At 43.7% G+C, this 17,817-nt stretch overlaps 1 protein-coding gene across 1 annotated transcript in view; it reads left to right on the forward strand.

The window, feature by feature from the left end:
• LOC144752593 (proton channel OTOP2-like) overlaps window positions 1-17,817 on the forward strand; it is a 110,888-nt gene that overhangs the window by 65,015 nt on the left and 28,056 nt on the right. The window contains exons 4-5 of the mRNA XM_078640475.1: window positions 12,386-12,444; window positions 12,536-12,663. Coding sequence (XP_078496601.1) covers window positions 12,386-12,444; window positions 12,536-12,663 — 187 coding nt within the window. The remainder of the gene's footprint in view (window positions 1-12,385; window positions 12,445-12,535; window positions 12,664-17,817) is intronic.

Below are 17,817 nucleotides of genomic sequence, written 5' to 3' on the forward strand. Positions count from 1 at the left end.
GTAGTACTTCGCCCAGGGTTATTCACTCTGCGCTTCACTGGGATTTCAGGAAAAGAGCCCTGTTGAAAATAATTATTCCTTACAAACTTACTTATGAAAGTGTTTCACTAAATGGTACTCTGAGATTTATAATATCAGACTTTAGAAAGTGATGCAGATGTTTATGAGTCTTCTGGATTCTGAGTGTTCTTTTTAAATACCTCCTGCTTTGGGATATTGATATTTAAACGTAATCCCTCTCCAGCAGCACTGGCAAATTTGAAGGACCAGCCCCCCTACCTCCGACCATGGGGGGGGGGGCAAATTTGAAGGGCTGTTGCTTTTGTCACAGGGTGCCGATTTTGCAAAACTGGCTCTCAGTAATAAAGAAAACGACCCGACTGCTGCAAACTGGCCCCCACCCTTTTAGCCTTGCAGGAAAACGCCCAGTGCCCGCTACGGCCAGTCCGGCCCTGCTTCCAGCTTCAACTAGTAACTAAATGTTATGACTCTACACATTTAGGGTTTTATTAAGATGGCAGTCTGCTAGATTGCATAGGTGGCATAAACACCTCCTTCACCTGCCATGCAACAGGCTGCCAACATATGTATTGTTTACTCCCGCATTGATGGAGATTTCTAACAAAGTTAATTCTGCTAACTGCAGCAAAATCAATTTAATCAGATCCATAACACCACACAAGATCCTCAACATTCATCTTATTTGTCAGAAATAAACCCGTCCGACAAGGGTGAGTGGTGATTAGGGCTTTAAGTGGGCTGGGTCCTGTGGGTGCTGAGCACTGCAGTTTTAAAAGGGGGCATCGAAACAATACCCTCACGGGCCATGATACGAAGTGCTGGATAGGCCTGGCAAACTTGGCTCGTTCTTGACAGGAATAGCGCCGTGGACAAAAATAAAAATGTGTGTTTGTTATGGGGGTGGGGTTCATTTCGCTGTGATGGCAGGAGGTTTCAGGAAGCTGAGGTCAGGGGGTTGATGGGGGGGGGCTAATAATTATGCTGAGGTACGTTGAGGGCTGATTACAAAGTCTTTAGCAGGACCTGAGTGAGACCAAGTGGGATGGACGAGCTGCTGTTTGACATTAAGGGCCTCATTACGATCTCGGTTGGAAAGCATTCTGACTGACTTGGTCTCTGAATGGTTTCCGACCTAATCGGATTCAGGGAGTCCGACTGACCGATTACGATGTTTTCAAGCACTGTTTGGTCGGACTCCCATTGACTTCAATGGGAGCCTGTGTTCCGACCAACAACACAGGCTCCCATTGAAGAAAGAGGGGGGTGCAGAAAACCTTGCACCCTGTGACGGGCACCCCATGGTGTCTGTCAAAACAACAAGAGAGGTAGGGATAAAGGATACTCCTATCGCCCACAAAAATACTTACAAAAACAACAGAGGAGTAACCAAAAAGCTACTAAATTACAATATTTCAAATAGCACAAAAGGGCAAAACTCAAAAGTCTCACTCTCAGTGCGGGAAGAAATATCTGTAAATACACCAAAAACTCGCAATATGGATACAGGAAAAGGCGTTTACAGTTGGAATATCATAAGATTTTTGGGAAAACCCTCACTCATCAACATGGTTGATGACATGCTTCATCATTGGGATTTTTTACCAAGGAGACAGAATGCCTCCCCGGACTGCTACTACAACTGAATTACAGTGGAGCAGATTCCAACTGAACGAATAGTGAGAAGTGCAAACTTTAAAAAATGGCAAGCTATCCTCCGCAATAAATTTAATATGGAGTCAGATTGTTATTATTAAAAACAGTGAGTCGGACATTTATTGACATTTTCGAGTCAAGTATGTCCTAAGTGCTACTAAAAGGTCGACTTGTTTCTGCTTTTGAGGTGCTATATTTCGCTAAGCTTTCATCAGGACCAGTAGCAAAAAAGGAAAAAAAGTGATAAAACAAAAACTCCCAGGCGGTCTACGCACCCTAAGGCGTACTCAACCTTGGTGAGTTAAATGCAAACGTGGGTAAACTCACGGTGTTACCCATTTATAGGTCATGCGTGGGATTTTCCGCACCTACCAATCTGTAAATAAAGATCAGAAATTCATCACATCAAACAGACAGCCAAATGTTAAGTTAGAATTTGTGCTCATTTTGCATAATTCAATCTATATTTATAAACAATTCCTGTATTCAGAGCTTCATGCATTCTTAGCTGAACATTTAAATGGAGGATTATTCCTTCCCTACATTGCTCATGAGGGATATTGCAATATTAGTAACCAGCACATTAATGCTAGTCTAGCATTCCTGTTAGTTATTTTACAAAGAAGCTGGCAAAAACCCACTTACCCATTCATCCTCCAGGTTAATTTTACCCGGACGGGAAAATAATTATTAGGCCAAACCCCAATAACCAAAGTTGGTATAACGGGGGGGAGTTTTCTTTATTAGCACCATCTTACACCATGCGTTAAAAACATGAAGGACATTAAAAACCAAAGTTCAAAATTGTTTTTGAAAGGACTCAACAAAACCAGAGATAACTTACTTTCATTGTTAAAGGGAAAAACTCCCTCGGTACTGCGGCAGGGGTAATCTTCACGCCTCGGGATATCTATTGAAAAAAGCGTGAAAGAAACCCCTCCGTTAGAGTTTTTGATTGTAATCGGCATCCACACATGCAAAACAGTGGTAATCATCTCTCTGCATGTGTGACACGCCGCTAAATAAATGCAATAATGCCCCACTAGACTTGAAAGGACAGGGCACTCTCCCGATTAATAACCCTCCCACCTGGGTTGTTTTGAAAGAATAAATCCAGCGTACTTACTTTCACCGAGTCGGCTCCCCGCTCGGTACCTAGCAATTTCACATCCACAGCCCGAACGCTTGTTTTGGTGATTAGACACCGTTTTTTTTAAAAGGTGCATTGGTCTCTAAACCCCATGTGACCCTAGACCTGGCTTAAACTAATGTGTGATCTAAGAAGACTCGGCGGGATTGGAGTATGAGCACACGTGATCAGCAGAATGCGACCCAATCATCAGTGAACTACTACGAAGCCATGTACACAACCAAATAGCTATGGTCATCTAAGTTCTATGTCTTTTTTCATTCTTTCACTAAAACTTTATTGTTATTGGTAGTGGAGCAGACTCTAGAGAAATTGCATTTTTTACACAGGAACAAGGGGAACACCCAGTTTGTAACTGTTCAAGCAATTTAGTGACCCGTGGTGAATGCAATCGAAAAAGCGAGGGATAGAAAAACTGTTTGAATACATCACAGATGTGCATGTGCGTACTTTTTTATGGTTAACCAGCCATTCCCTTACTATTACACACCCAGGTTACACTACCACCGTTTTTAATAAGATTGATCATGGAAAAAGGTTCACCATGGAAAAAGGTTCCAACGGGCATGTTTAATCTTCTATTATGTACACTGCACCACACTTATCACGGGATATCCTACTCTTATTTCGCAGTGGGGAATTGTCCATCAGAAAGATGTATGCAGGGAAATAAAGTGGGTGTAGTGATCGTGGCAAGCTCGCTTAAACTGGACTGCTTAGCTACTCAAAAATATAGAGTCATCTTTTCATGATGGACCCCCACGGGATGTCATCATTCAAACCGGTCTGATGTGACGCTAAACGATATATCCACCTTTGTTCTTTCTCAAAGAGAATACTCTGTGAGACTTTTCCAGTTAGCTGTTCAATCACTGTCCATCTTAGTTCGTTTGGTGAATGGTTATGCTCCAGAAAATGACTTGTCAATTTTGTTATACTGTTTTGACAGCGAATGGTGCTGCGATGCTCACATATTCGCTGCTTTACACGTCTCATAGTCATTCCGACATATTTTAAATCACATGGACAAGTGATCAAATAAACAACATGTTCTGAATTACAGTTGGTGTGGCTCCGTTGGTGCCACTGCCTGCCTGGTTCCAAGGACAGAAATTTGGTGCTGGCAGTCAAATGGCATATACTGCAACCACCGCATGGGTAGTGTCCCACCACAGGGGGGAGGCCCCAGGCATTTAGAACAGTCTGATTCCCATCTGTGGGTTGCATGCGTGGACGAGTACTCACAATGGCATCTTTAAGGCTTCTTGATCTTTTATACGAGAAAAGAGGCTCCTCCCAGTTCAGCTGTGTACTTGTTAAGATCTTCCAGTGTTTTTTAATACACCTGCTCACAGAATTCGAAATCGAATTATAAGTGGTAACACATGTTAGAGGGGCATTCGTAGGTAGCTCTTTTTCATAATCAGTCAAAAGGGTTTCCCTGTTCTGATTCTTTGCCCTTTTGTTACTTTTGTCGAGTAAGCGTTTCGGATAACCTCTCTGACGCAATTTACTCGTCAGATCATTTTCTTGATCCTTATAATCTGACAATTCGTTGCAATTACGCCGAAGGCGTAGAAACTGCCCGAAGGGGAGATTCTCTCTCAGGGGCGAGGATGAAAGCTAGAATATTGTAGAAGATTATTTTTTGCTGTGGTTTTTCTATACGTTTTTGTTCTCAGAGTGTTGCCAACTCTAGAGATCGTAACATCCAAAAAGACAATTTTATGTTCACTGTATTCATGAGTGAATCGTAGATGCGAGTCACAGGTGTTAATCCACTCAAGGAAAGTTACCAGGGTAGATTAATTCCCCTTCCAGACGACCAAAACATCATCGATGTATCTTTGCCACATGGCCAAATTAGATGAGAAAGGATTAGCGTCTCCCAAAATGTTCTTACACTCAAAGTCATAGACATATAACCCAGCCACACTGGGGGCAAAAGTACTGCCCATCGATGTCCCTGTGGCTTGGAGGTAGATGTCTCCTTGATATTCGAAAAAAATTCCTTCTCAAGGCCAACGTGGCACAGTCTATTATGTTTGGGAGGTGGTATAATCCCAATCTGATCTGGACAGTGTTTCACTCAGCACCTTAATGGTGGCTTCCTGCGGGATACAAGTATATAAACTTTTAATGTCTAATGTTACCAAAAGACAAGGACCCTCTGGTAGTATGACGTTCTCCAACATCTTAAGGAGGCTCTTTGTATCCTTTATATAGGTGCTGGTGTTCTCAACTATCGGTCTCAGAAATAAATCACAATACTTTGACAGAGGTTCAAGTAAAGACCCAATTCCAGACATGATTGGTCTGCCTGGTGGTGGTACTTTATTCTTATGAGTTTTTGGGAGGGTATAAAAAAATAGGGGATTTTCCCCTCAGTTGTCGTCAAAAAATCTGCCTCTTGTTTTGAAATCAAACCATCCCTTTCTGCGGTGTTAACTAGTTTTAGGATGTCATCCTAAAGGGATTGGGATGGATCCCTTTCCAATAGAACGTAGTTTGTGTTATTTCCAAGGAGGCGCCTGCATTCAGCATCATAGGCCATTGCGTCCTGAATTACTATTCCGCCCCCCCTTGTTTGCACTTTTTATGACAATCTTGGGGTTATTTCTTAGTGACTCAATAGCCTGGTATTCCCTTGCTGACAGATTCATAAAAGAGGTAGGTTCTGCAATTGTCTCAACCTCAATATAGACAGCCAATTCGAAAGCCAAAACACCCGCTGGGACCATATGCATTGGTGGAGTAAAAGTCAATTTTAGCTTAAACCCTGTGTCACTGTGTACCCAAAGGATCTGCATTCTCCTGTTTTTCCCAAAAACTTTTTAATCGTAACTTCCGAAAAAAGTCTGACAATTCACAATGAAGTTTAAAACAATCTAACTTGGCAGTAGGTGCAAAACCAAGCCCTCTTTCCAAAACTGATTACTCATCTTCATTCAGAGCCTCTGAGGAAAGGTTTGTGATTAGGCTCGCAGGTTGCTCGGGCTTGCCCTCGACTCCTGTGTTTTTTTTCCTCGTGTTGTCCCCTACTGCATCTTCTTGGTCCCAATGTACCTGATTGCCACCTCTTCTCCTTCCCCGGCCCCTTCTGCCCCTCCCTAAAAAAGGCTGTGGGAACATGTTAGGGGGATAATGTGGTTGGGGAGCAAAAGGTGGGTTCCAGCCCATCATCGGTGGAAAATGTGGGTGTTGATAAGCATAGAATGGTAGTTACCTCCACCCGGTTGTTGATAGGGATACCACACCTCCCTCTCCCTCAGGTTTTACTCCCTGAACTATCCTTACTAGAAGAGCTGGAGAAAGAGGAATCACTGTCACTCCCATTCCCTGCCTGTTGATCTGATTTTACTGGGGGTAAAAATTCTGGACTGGAATAAGGGTACACTTTCGTGTATGACCATCGTTTCAGATCTTTTGAAGTTTTTGTGCTTTGGATTGAGCAAGATCGTCCTTATATTCATTTATTTCTTTATTAAGCTCATCCAATCTTTTCTTATAACCAGTCAGGGTGGCTTTAAAATGAGACTCAGTCTTTTGTATGTCGATCAAGAGGGCCTCAGAGAGACGAAGAGCTGTTTTAATAATCAGCACTGCCCAATCACGGGTGCAGTGCCAAGCAATCTGGGCCCACTCCGTTCTAAATTGTGCATCATCCAAAAAGATTCTCGGAGCATTTGTTACCAACAACCCCTTTGGAGCCGTATTGTTGTTAAGGTACTCCTTCAAAATGGTGCCATGCAGAATCGCACAAATGCGGCTTCTTTTTTGTTCACCCAATTGTTCCCATTCTGTAGTTAACGAGATGGTTTGAGCCACCATCGAGTCAGCAAATAGCGCGGGATCCGATAGTAGGGCATCCACCTCTTCTCTGGTACATGAGAGTCCAAAGTCCTTCATGTTATCGCAATAGTGAAGAGGTTTATTACTTGTTAGTCTCTCACAGCTGTGCGCTGCATAACCTGTCAAAACAACAAGAGAGGTAGGGATAAAGGATACTCCTATCCCCCACAAAAATACTTACAAAAACTACAGAGGAATTCCGTGAGCAGGTGTATTAAAAAACACTGGAAGATCTTAACAAGTACACAGCTGAACTGGGAGGAGCCTCTTTTCTCGTATAAAAGATCAAGAAGCCTTAAAGATGCCATTGTGAGTACTCGTCCACGCATGCAACCCACAGATGGGAATCAGACTGTTCTAAATGCCTGGGGCCTCCCCCCTGTGGTGGGACACTACCCATGCGGTGGTTGCAGTATATGTCATTTGACTGCCAGCACCAAATTTCTGTCCTTGGAACCAGTCAGGCAGTGGCACCAACGGAGCCACACCAACTGTAATTCAGAACATGTTGTTTATTTGATCACTTGTCCATGTGATTTAAAATATGTCGGAATGACTATGAGATGTGTAAAGCAGCGAATATGTGAGCATCGCAGCACCATTCGCTGTCGAAAAAGTATAAAAAAATTGAAAAGTCATTTTCTGGAGCATAACCATTCACCAAACGAACTAAGATGAACAGTGATTGAACAGCTAACTGGAAAAGTCTCACAGAGCATTCTCTTTGAGAAAGAACAAAGGTGGATATATCGTTTAGCGTCACATCAGACCGGTTTGAATGATGACATCACGTGGGGGTCCATCATGAAAAGATTACTCTATATTTTTGAGTAGCTAAGCAGTCCAGTTTAAGCGAGCTTGCCACGATCCCTACACCCACTTTATTTCCCTGCATACATCTTTCTGACAGACAATTCCCCACTGCGAAATAAGAGTAGGATATCCCGTGATAAGTGTGGTGCAGTGTCCATAATAGAAGATTAAACATGCCCGTTGGAACCTTTTTCCATGGTGAACCTTTTTCCATGATCAATCTTATTAAAGACGGTGGTAGTGTAACCTGGGTGTGTAATAGTAAGGGAATGGCTGGTTAACCATAAAAAAGTACGCACATGCACATCTGTGACGTATTCAAACAGTTTTTCTATCCCTCGCTTTTTCGATTGCATTCACCACGGGTCACTAAATTGCTTGAACAGTTACAAACTGGGTGTTCCCCTTGTTCCTGTGTAAAAAATGCAATTTCTCTAGAGTCTGCTCCACTACCAACAACAATAGAGTTTTAGTGAAAGAATGAAAAAAGACATAGAACTTAGATGACCATAGCTATTTGGTTGTGTACACGGCTTCGTAGTAGTTCACTGATGATTGGGTCGCCTTCTGCTGATCACGTGTGCTCATACACCAATCCCGCCGAGTCTTCTTAGATCACACATTAGTTTAAGCCAGGTCTAGGGTCACGTGGGGTTTAGAGACCAATACCAATGCACCTTTTAAAAAACCCAGCGTCTAATCACCAAACAAGCATTCGGGTGCGGACGTGAAATTGCTAGGCACCGAGCGGGGAGCCGACTCGGTGAAAGTAAGTTCGCTGGATTTATTCTTTCAAAACAACCCAGGTGGGAGGGTTAATAATCGGGAGAGTGCCCTGTCCTTTCAAGTCTAGTGGGGCATTATTGCATTTATTTAGCGGCAAGATGATTACCGCTGTTTTGCATGTGTGGATGCCGATTACAATTAAAAACTCTAACGGAGGGGTTTCTTTCATGCTTTTCTCAATAGATATCCTGAGGCGTGAAGATTACCCCTGCCGCAGTACCCAGGGAGAATTTCCCTTTAACAATGAAAGTAAGTTATCTATGGTTTTGTTGAGTCCTTTCAAAAACAATTTTGAACTTTGGTTTTTAATGTCCTTCATGTTTTTAACGCATGGTGTAAGATGGTGATAATAAAGAAAACTCCCCCCCCCCCCCACCCACTGTTATACCAACTTTGGTTATTGGGGTTTGGCCTAATAATTATTTTCCTGTTTCCGGGTAAAATTAACCTGGAGGGTGAATGGCTAAGCGGGTTTTTTGCCAGCTTCTTGGTAAAATAACTAACAGGAATGCTAGACTAGCATTAATGTGCTGGTTACTAATATTGCAATATCCCTCATGAGCAATGTAGGGAAGGAATAATCTTCCATTTAAATGTTCAGCTAAGAATGCATGAAGCTCTGAATACAGGAATTGTTTATAAATATAGATTGAATTATGCAAAATGAGCACAAATTCTAACTTAACATTTGGCTGTCTGTTTGATGTGATGAATTTCTGATCTTTTTTTAACGATTGTTAGGTGCGGAAAATCCCAAGCATGACCTACAACTGGGTAAAACCGTGAGTTTACCCACGTTTTCATTTAACTCACCAAGGTTGGGTGCGCCTTAGGGTGCGTAGACTGCCTTGGAGTTTTTGTTTTATCACTTTGTCTCCTTTTTTTCTACTGGTCCTGATGAAAGCTTAGCGGAATATAGCACCTCAAAAGCAGAAACATGTCGACCTTTTAGTAGCACTTAGGACATACTTGACTCTAAAATGTCAATAAATGTCCGACTCACTGTTTTTAATAATGACAATCTGACTCCATATTAAATTTATTGCGGAGGATAGCTTGCCATTTTTTAAAGTTTGCACTTCTCACTATTCGTTCAGTTGGAATCTGCTCCACTGTAATTCAGTTGTAGTAGCAGTCCGGGGAGACATTCTGTCTCCTTGGTAAAAAATCCCAATGATGAAGCATGTCATCAACCATGTTGATGAGTGAGGGTTTTACAAAAAATCTTATGATATTCCAACTTTAAACGCCTTTTCCTGTATCCATATTGCGAGTTTTTGGTGTATTTACAGATATTTCTTTCCGCACTGAGAGTGAGACTTTTGAGTTTTGCCCTTTTGTGCTATTTGAAATATTGTAATTTAGTAGCTTTTTGGTTACCCCCATGGTGTCTGCCACACTGTGCATGGTTGCAAAGAGGGGTCCCATGGGTACCCCCATGGGCCCTATTCGGAGGCCCCAGGGTGAAGGGGGGCCTGCTACGGGTCCCCAAAGTCTGTTTCCGACTGCCGATCCGTGTCGAAACAACCGTTCCGGAAAGGCTGTCCAAATTCGACATTGTAATCCGTCGGTCGGAAATGCAGTCTGTATACCTGTACGCGTCGGCTCTGACCGACTCGGGTCCTCTGAATGCCGTTCGTAACCGAGTCGGAGCTAACTCTAAAAGTCCAAATGGTTTCCGAGTATCGTAATCGGTCGGTCGGATGAGTTTCTGTGTCAGTCGGAAAGGCAGGTTCCGAATCGGATTTGGATGAACCAAATGCCATTCAGAGACTTTCTGACCAACATCGTAATATGCCCTTAGCAGGCTACTCCCTGCTGCGCCCCTCAGAATATTGGTGGCCCGGGCTTAGACCCAACTCGCCCATGCCAGGCCAGCCCTGCTTCCGGGGTCAAACAAGTCAGTAAACAAATGCAGTAGGAGTTTAGCTTCCAGGCTGATGCGGAGATCGAGAAGAGCCATCCCTACGTGAATGTCAAACTGTTCTAATTTTAGGATAAAGAAGACAAGTTATGCAAGGCATGAGCTGGGATTCGGTAAATTTCGCTTATGTCATATATTAACTATGTGGCATGAGGAGAGACACATCTGTGGGCATTCATTTTCAATGTGTCCTGTCAATTCATTTTTGACTACTGGCACTGCCGTTGCTCAAAGGTGGGCAGGAAAACCTGGAGTGTGTCATGTGTTCGACTGCACAGTCAACAATGAGTTGAAGGCTTGCCTTCAGCACACAGATAGGCGTGCTTTTTAAGCAGTTACAAAAGATGTTAAGGAAATATCAGGATTTAAAGCACTACAGCGTACTCAGTGCCTGCTTGGTCACAATCGGAATATACATGTAAATTGTGCAACAAAAATCATGTTTGAATTTGATAGACTGTTTCCAAAATGTTTAAAAAAAGTGCATTAGTGCTGCATTAAAAGACATCGATTAAAAGGGAGAGTTTTTGAAGAAGCACTGATAAATACACTGACAATTATTCTTGCCCACTCTGAGAACAATGCTATTAGTGAATTAAGAGACATGTGAGTGTACTCTATTTTGGTATCAGTTATTACACACAGAGCGTCATTATAGGCTTTATAAACAAGCACAAAAGAGGTGTGTGTGTACAGTGCACATTATTATTTAGCCCACGCCCCTAATTGTGTAAGCCACACCTCTTTAATATATTTGCCACAACCCTTTTAGAGACCCTCTAGTTTTTTCATCCCACTTAAAGCCCTGGTGGTGATGATGTACAAAGAGTTTATAGCACTCAGCTTCTGCCTAGAACACAAAACAAAAGCGTGATGAATGTCAGCAAAAAATAAAAAACTTTGGGGCTGATTTAGGGTTTGCCTGAGAGGGTACTCCAAAGAAACAGCGACGGAGTACCCTCTAAGCAAAACTCAAGATCTGATTGTCTGATTCAGAGGTGGGTGGACCTTAAGAATGCGGATGACTGATCCTACTCCAGCTCTGTCGCTGACATGCCCCGCCAATTGCCCAAAAGAGAACAGACCATCGTAGGTTAACACATAGCACTGTCCTCCCTATTCAGATTGTTTTTTTTTTTTGCTGCAACCACTTGCCTAAATATGGAGGTGAGGGATAGTAAAAAGAAATTATGACCGCCACACCATGAGAAAAAACTACCGTGGTTTGGGGGCCATTATTTTCACATTTTTCAATAAAAAACTCCTGCTTTTGGAGTTTGTTTTTGAAGAAGTAAAACTTTGTGAAAGTTTGAGAGAGGGGCGTCGTGTTTGAAGGAGCCATCCAGCAAACCTTAACAGTGCTGACAGGAAAGAACCAACGCGACACCAGTTACTCTCAATCAGTGGCGTAGCTAGACCAGAGACAGCCCAGTGCGGTACCTGCGATTGCCGGGGGAGGGGTGCTGGCGAATCCACGGATTGCCGCCCAAGATAGTGACACTCTGAAGATGGAAGGCGTGCACTGGGGTAACACAATTTTGCCATTTTGTCACCCCCCTCAGTGACATTTTGTCACCCCCCCTCAGGGATGACACCCGGGGTGGCCCGCTCCCACCGCACCCAGCTACCTACTCCACTGCTCTCAATGTTGAGAATTGTCTGCGGGGGTTGCGGACAACTCCAGATGTGGCAGATGGCGGTCCCTTGGGATGGCAGGGGCAATGTCTTCCACCCGCCAAAATCAGTTTTCATGTTATTTAATTTGTGGTAGCCACCAGTCCTTTATCTGCTACATTTGCTATGCTTAGTTATTGCCAAGACGTGATGGCATTAGTGCGCTTTATGAACAATAAATAATATAACATAAAATAACATGATGTCTGATGTATAATTCATCTCATTATGCAATGCAAAGATAGCGAATCCATTAATTAATTTAATATGCTTCATTCAAAGGTGACAGATGGGGGTTTGCCCAGCTCTGGATAAGTACAATTTGCTCAGTCCATTAATCAGTGTTCCTGGGTTAACGTGTTACTACCTGACATCTAAGTCATAAACGAACAGAGGACTGATAGACCAGATCAGACTCCATATTATTACCCCTAACACGATTTTTACTTACTATATTTTTAATATGTATTCTCTAAATACTTAAAATTTGTTTTTTGTGTTTTTCTCCAAAGGTTTCCATCCTCTCGTTTTATGCTAAAGTATGTATTCAAGACAGGCAGCAGCTCAATAGGTATGACCATCTGAATATTTGTGTATGGCCACTAAAGTGGACCTGCAAAGCACACTAACTCTATAGGTTTTCTGTTCAATCTTTTTTCCAGGTTTGGTCTTATGCACACTCTAGCTACCAATATCCTGATGTGGATGAGCGTGGTACTGGACGAGTCCATGAAGCAGCTGGAGGAAATATACCACGCACAAGAAAAAGACAGTGTGGCCCCTTTGCATGGTAATAGTGTTTCTCCCACACGTTTTGAGTGACTGAGATAAGATAGATGTGTGGCTGGGGTGTTTTTTTTGTGGACCTGGTTCGCTGCAAAGGAACTCTACCATTCCTCTAGTCAGGGAACCCCACACTTCCCTCTTACCTGATACTAAAGCGCATATGCCCATATGTACTAACACAATTTCACTTAGACAAAATGGCCTATAGAGAACAGTTAAGAGGCCACTCTCCATTGAAAGCAATGGGCTGACAAGAACTCACACTGGGAACTGGAGCAAATGAAGGCTTCATATGCAGTCCTATACTTCTGCCTGTGGCTAACATCTGCTTTGCTTACTTTTTAATGGGACATACTTTCATCTCTCTCCGATCTACTTGATAGAAGGGTGGACTGAGAGACCCCTTACCTCGGAAAATAGTCCAGAGGATCATGATCCAACCACACACCCCAAGTATTGCCAGCCAGCCAGCAAAAAAAAAAAGAAAGAAAGAAAGAAAACACACAAAGACGCCTCATTTTATCTGTCTTGCGATGTCTTTTTATGTGTTTCCCTCTAGCCCATCGCACTTCCTAGAGGCTGAGGAACAGTGGTAGGGGCACGTAACAAAATAGCTGCAAGAACCCAGGCCAGGGGAACCTTATTAGGGGGCTCCAACTTTTCAAATGGCCCTCATTCAGCCCAAGGCCATTGACTTACCGTGAGTAATAGGGGACCGAGGGCCACTCATGGCATTCTTGCCAAAGTTACTGGTTTCCAAATCTGTGAAAGAGTGTCACGGTACAGGTAGAGGAGAAGCAGACAGAACTGGACTAGTTCAGTTTGCCAGGGAAGATAAGAAACACGCATTTACAATGCAACAGTCTCGCCTTTGCAAAAGTTAGAGCTATTGGCATTGTAAATGACAACATTTTTATTTATGTGTTGGTTTTGAAAACAGATCATTAAATGGCATTGTCATTTACAATGGCAATAGCTTAATCTCTCGCAAATGCGTGACCTATTGCATTTGCATGAGGAAGGAGGGATGTAGAGTGAGGGGTGGAGGGCACCTTCGCATCCTGCCTTCTCAGCTCTAATTAGGTGAGAGGTAGTATAACAAATGTGGGGATACCAGTGTCGGCGGGGTGTGGTTGCACAAATCACAGTTCTTGCTAGCTGGGCACCGCAATGCAGCAGTCACCAGGTGCACCCCTCAGGCCTGATTGCTGCAATATTGCAATAATAGTGGAGTGGCTGTAGAGAACGTCAGTCTCCCACATGCAGATTTCTCGGGCGCTTCATGAAGTCACTGCGGGTGAATGGGGCCTTTGCTGGCGTCGGGTGGCTGCGGAGCGCACAGCCGCCTCCACCGCGGCCGCCGCAGCGCGAGGCCAACACCCAGATCCCAGCAGTTAAAGACGGCAGGCCCTATCTCCCTCGCTAGCCCAGTGAAGCGAGAAAGCGGGGGTGAAGCGGCCGGCCCAGGAGCCACAGTGGGCTTAGACGGCAATGGAGGCGGGCCCTATCTCCCTTACAAGCCCAGTGAAGCGAGACAGCGGGGGTGAAGCAGCCAGCCCAGCAGCCACAGCGGGCTTAGACGGCAATGGAGGGGGGGGCGGAAGTGAGCGAGAGACGTCAAGAACAGAACCAAACAAACGAGTGGATTATAACGCTCTGACCGGCTCACCAGACTGCAGAAGCGTGGCACACAACGATATAAGTGCCAGTGCCGGGCGTCTGCATCATTCCAGGGTGGAGAATCGTCGTGTCGTAGATGGTGTGGGACCGACCGGCGCAGCTGCATCTGGCGTCCCGGAGGAACGCAAGGAGCGCCCACCCATTGCCGCGAGGAAGACTACGCAGATCTGCAGCTCGGCGGACCGGGTGAATCGGGCCTGCGTACATATTACGCTGCTGTCTTCTCCCATTCTGGACATAAAAGCCACTCGCCATTTGTCAGTCACTAAGCCACGTCCTTTTCGGATTGGGGGGGCATGTTTTGGACTGATGACGTCACAGAGAGAAAGAACAGGAAAAAACGCGCCCCCCCAATCCGAAAAAGACGGGGCTTAAATTGACAGACAAAGCTCTTCTCCAGTGGCTGGCCTCCGTTTAGGAAGCCAGCCAATGGAGAAGAGGGGCTGCTTTCAGCCCCACTCCTAGAAAACATAAAATCTCGCCAGCAAGACTGCGCAAGCGCAGCCTACGCAGGCCAAGACCTAAAAACTATTGTTTGGACTGTAGTGTGTGTTTGCCTGGGTGCCTGCCTGAGAGTAACTGTGTTTGTTAGTGCGTGTGCATGTGAGTGCATAGGTATGGATGTGCCTACAGCTGAGTTGCTAGCACCTGGACCAGGCATAATCCTCATAGGTTTCAGCATACAAGAAGCATCTTTGGCATTTTGCTGCCATTACAAGTGATTACATTTGAGCCGGTGGTTGTAAGTGGGGCCCACCGGCCCTCAGTTTTGGGGACCAGCAATTAGGTTTCCTCAACAGACCTTGATCCAGAGCAAAAGAGATAACATTCCAAAAGAGGGAAAGAAGGAGGAAGCAAAATACGAACAAAAACAGTGAAAAGGCAGAAAATAGGGATGAAAAACAAGAGTGAGATAAAGAGGCTGGAAGTGACAGGTGATGGATTAAAGAGGCATGCACTGCTATTATGGTATTCAGTGAACCAATCTTCAACAGAGCTGACTGTGAGCTTCTGAGGAAATCTTTGGGCCCCTGCACTTATTCTTTTATGAATTAGGCACTGGCCATAACCCTAGCAAAACACTGAGCCTGGCATATGGGTGCTACATCTTGGCATATTATGGGCATCCTTGGCATTGCTGTACCCAGTCTTTGGTAAAACACTGGGTGTGGCATATAGGGGCCATCCACTCCATTATGGTACTCACACTTGTCAAAAAATGAGTCTTAGCATATTGGTGGTCATTCTTGGAATATCATGGGCATCCTTGTAATGATGGTAACCAACTCAATATGATCCTATCAGAATGGTGGTCGTTTCTGGCCTCCTGTGAGCATCCATGACATGATGATATCTGTCATCTATTTATCTGAAGCCCTTCCTGGCATATATGGGGCACCCGTGTTATTGTGGTGCCTAACCTTTGGTAAACTACTGAAAAATTGCATATAAGGGTCAACAATAAAACACTGGGCAAAATATATAAGTTCTATTTAGTGGCCTATTGTGGCCATCTATGGGAAGGTGGTTCCTACTCATGTCAAGCCATCGGCCCTTGCATATTGATGGACATTCTTGTGCTCCTGGGGCCATCCATTGCATGATGTTGCCCACTCTTTGGCAAAACATTGACCGTGGCATATTGTGTAAAATCTGTATATCACTGCTGTACTGCCTGAGCTCTCAGCTGTTTGTCTTCCTCACTCACCTGATGCCAATTGCTAATAGTGCCAGATTCTTGACAATGAAGTATAAATGGATACAAATTACTGAAAAGTTCCCTAAAATATGTGTATGGCATGTTGTGCGGTGGAAAATCGTTTCCTTATAATCAGATATGAGCTCCAGGGAAGGTTGTTACGCAAAGGAAAATATTATAATTGAGGTGCCTGGTTGTATATTAAAATGCTTTTTTGATGGAATAACCCGAATATACTGATGGTCGCTGTTGGTATTGATATGAAATCTGATGAACGCATTGGGTGTGTTTGGTAAGGTGATGAACCATGTTGACTTCCTTAACTCTAAGGAAATGTAGCTGTCAATAATTCAACTAAAATGTTAAAAGGGTTGATGCGCTGTATCGTTGTTAGCGTTTATGGTAACTGAGTTAGGCGTGGAGCCCCTTTAACCCCCCACCCTCCTGATTTGATTGAGTCCTGTTGTCGTGGGACAAAAAATTGCAACCATTCAAAATATGTAGTGTACATTAATTTTGTCTATCGGTTATTAAGAGTATTCGAAAACAAGTTTCTCTTATGTAGATAAGGTGCCTGACTCTACCGGTTCTTCATACATGTGCGTTTTTACTGGCAATGAATTGCAAACCATTGATGACTTGTATTATTTATTTAAATGGTAATCAGTTAAAACAAAAAAATATGACGTACCGTATTGTTTATTTTGTATAGTCCTCTTGTATCACTTGCAGCTATCTTAAAAGTTTATAAAAATGTAGAAATAAAACAAGCTCTTCCCATAGCACTGAACAAAAATCAAGTGATACCGAAGCACACATAACATGTAATCAAATCGTTTTACATGAGGAGTCATTCCAAATGAAGTCCATAAATCCAAGGGTTTATTTGTCTGATTATTCCAAACAGTTATCTGGATTTTGATTGTGAATTTGTGCACACCAACTGGCAACCAACATGTGGTGTGTCTCAGCGTGACTATATCAAGGTTCAGTACAAGTTATCATGTTGTTAAACATATTCCAAATAAAAGTAGAATTGGATAAAGTATATTCGTAGAGTACAAATAGAACAATGACCCGTCCAGGGTATATTTGAATAAGAAACTGTAAAGTAGAGAAGAATGTCTCTTTGACACATCAACCTCCAAAGAAACACAATTATATGGTTGGGAGCGATGCCGTTAATTGAAAAATCAACAAAATGTCCAATGTGGCCAAAAATAAATATAATATATGCCATGATTAGCCGTTTCTGGATTATTTGTGTCCGCTCGAGGACTGGTGAGCTCACGACTGGTGAATGACTCCTCATGTAAAACTAATTGATTTCATGTTATGTGTGCTTTGGTATCTCTTGTTTTGTTTTGTTGGATTGTGAATTCTTTTGTTTATGATCAGCTTACATACTTTGTGGAGTAGTGTGGCTCACTGGTTAGAGGCGGCAGGCCTGAGAGCAGAAGTCAGCCCGGGACCAGGGTTCAATTCCCGACGCGGCAGGGTCGTGGACCTTGGTCAGCAGACTCGATAATTCTCGCTTCGTTGCTTACTATAATCAGGGGTTCCACTCGGCAACTCTGGGCATTAGCTTGCCTAATCTCCACAACGGCCCCACCAATTCCGGGGATGCCTGGCTCCACCTTGGGGACTCCCAGCAAGGGACCATCCCACAGGGAAAGCCAGGACGGGTTCCCCAGAGTTATACAGCGCCGGGACGCCCCGTTGCTGGGGCAGCTGTGCACTTTACAAGTATATTACATTTACATTTACATTTACTCCTGG

Source organism: Lissotriton helveticus, chromosome 5_1, assembly GCF_964261635.1.
Source record: "Lissotriton helveticus chromosome 5_1, aLisHel1.1, whole genome shotgun sequence".
NCBI classification, from domain to species: domain Eukaryota; kingdom Metazoa; phylum Chordata; class Amphibia; order Caudata; family Salamandridae; genus Lissotriton; species Lissotriton helveticus.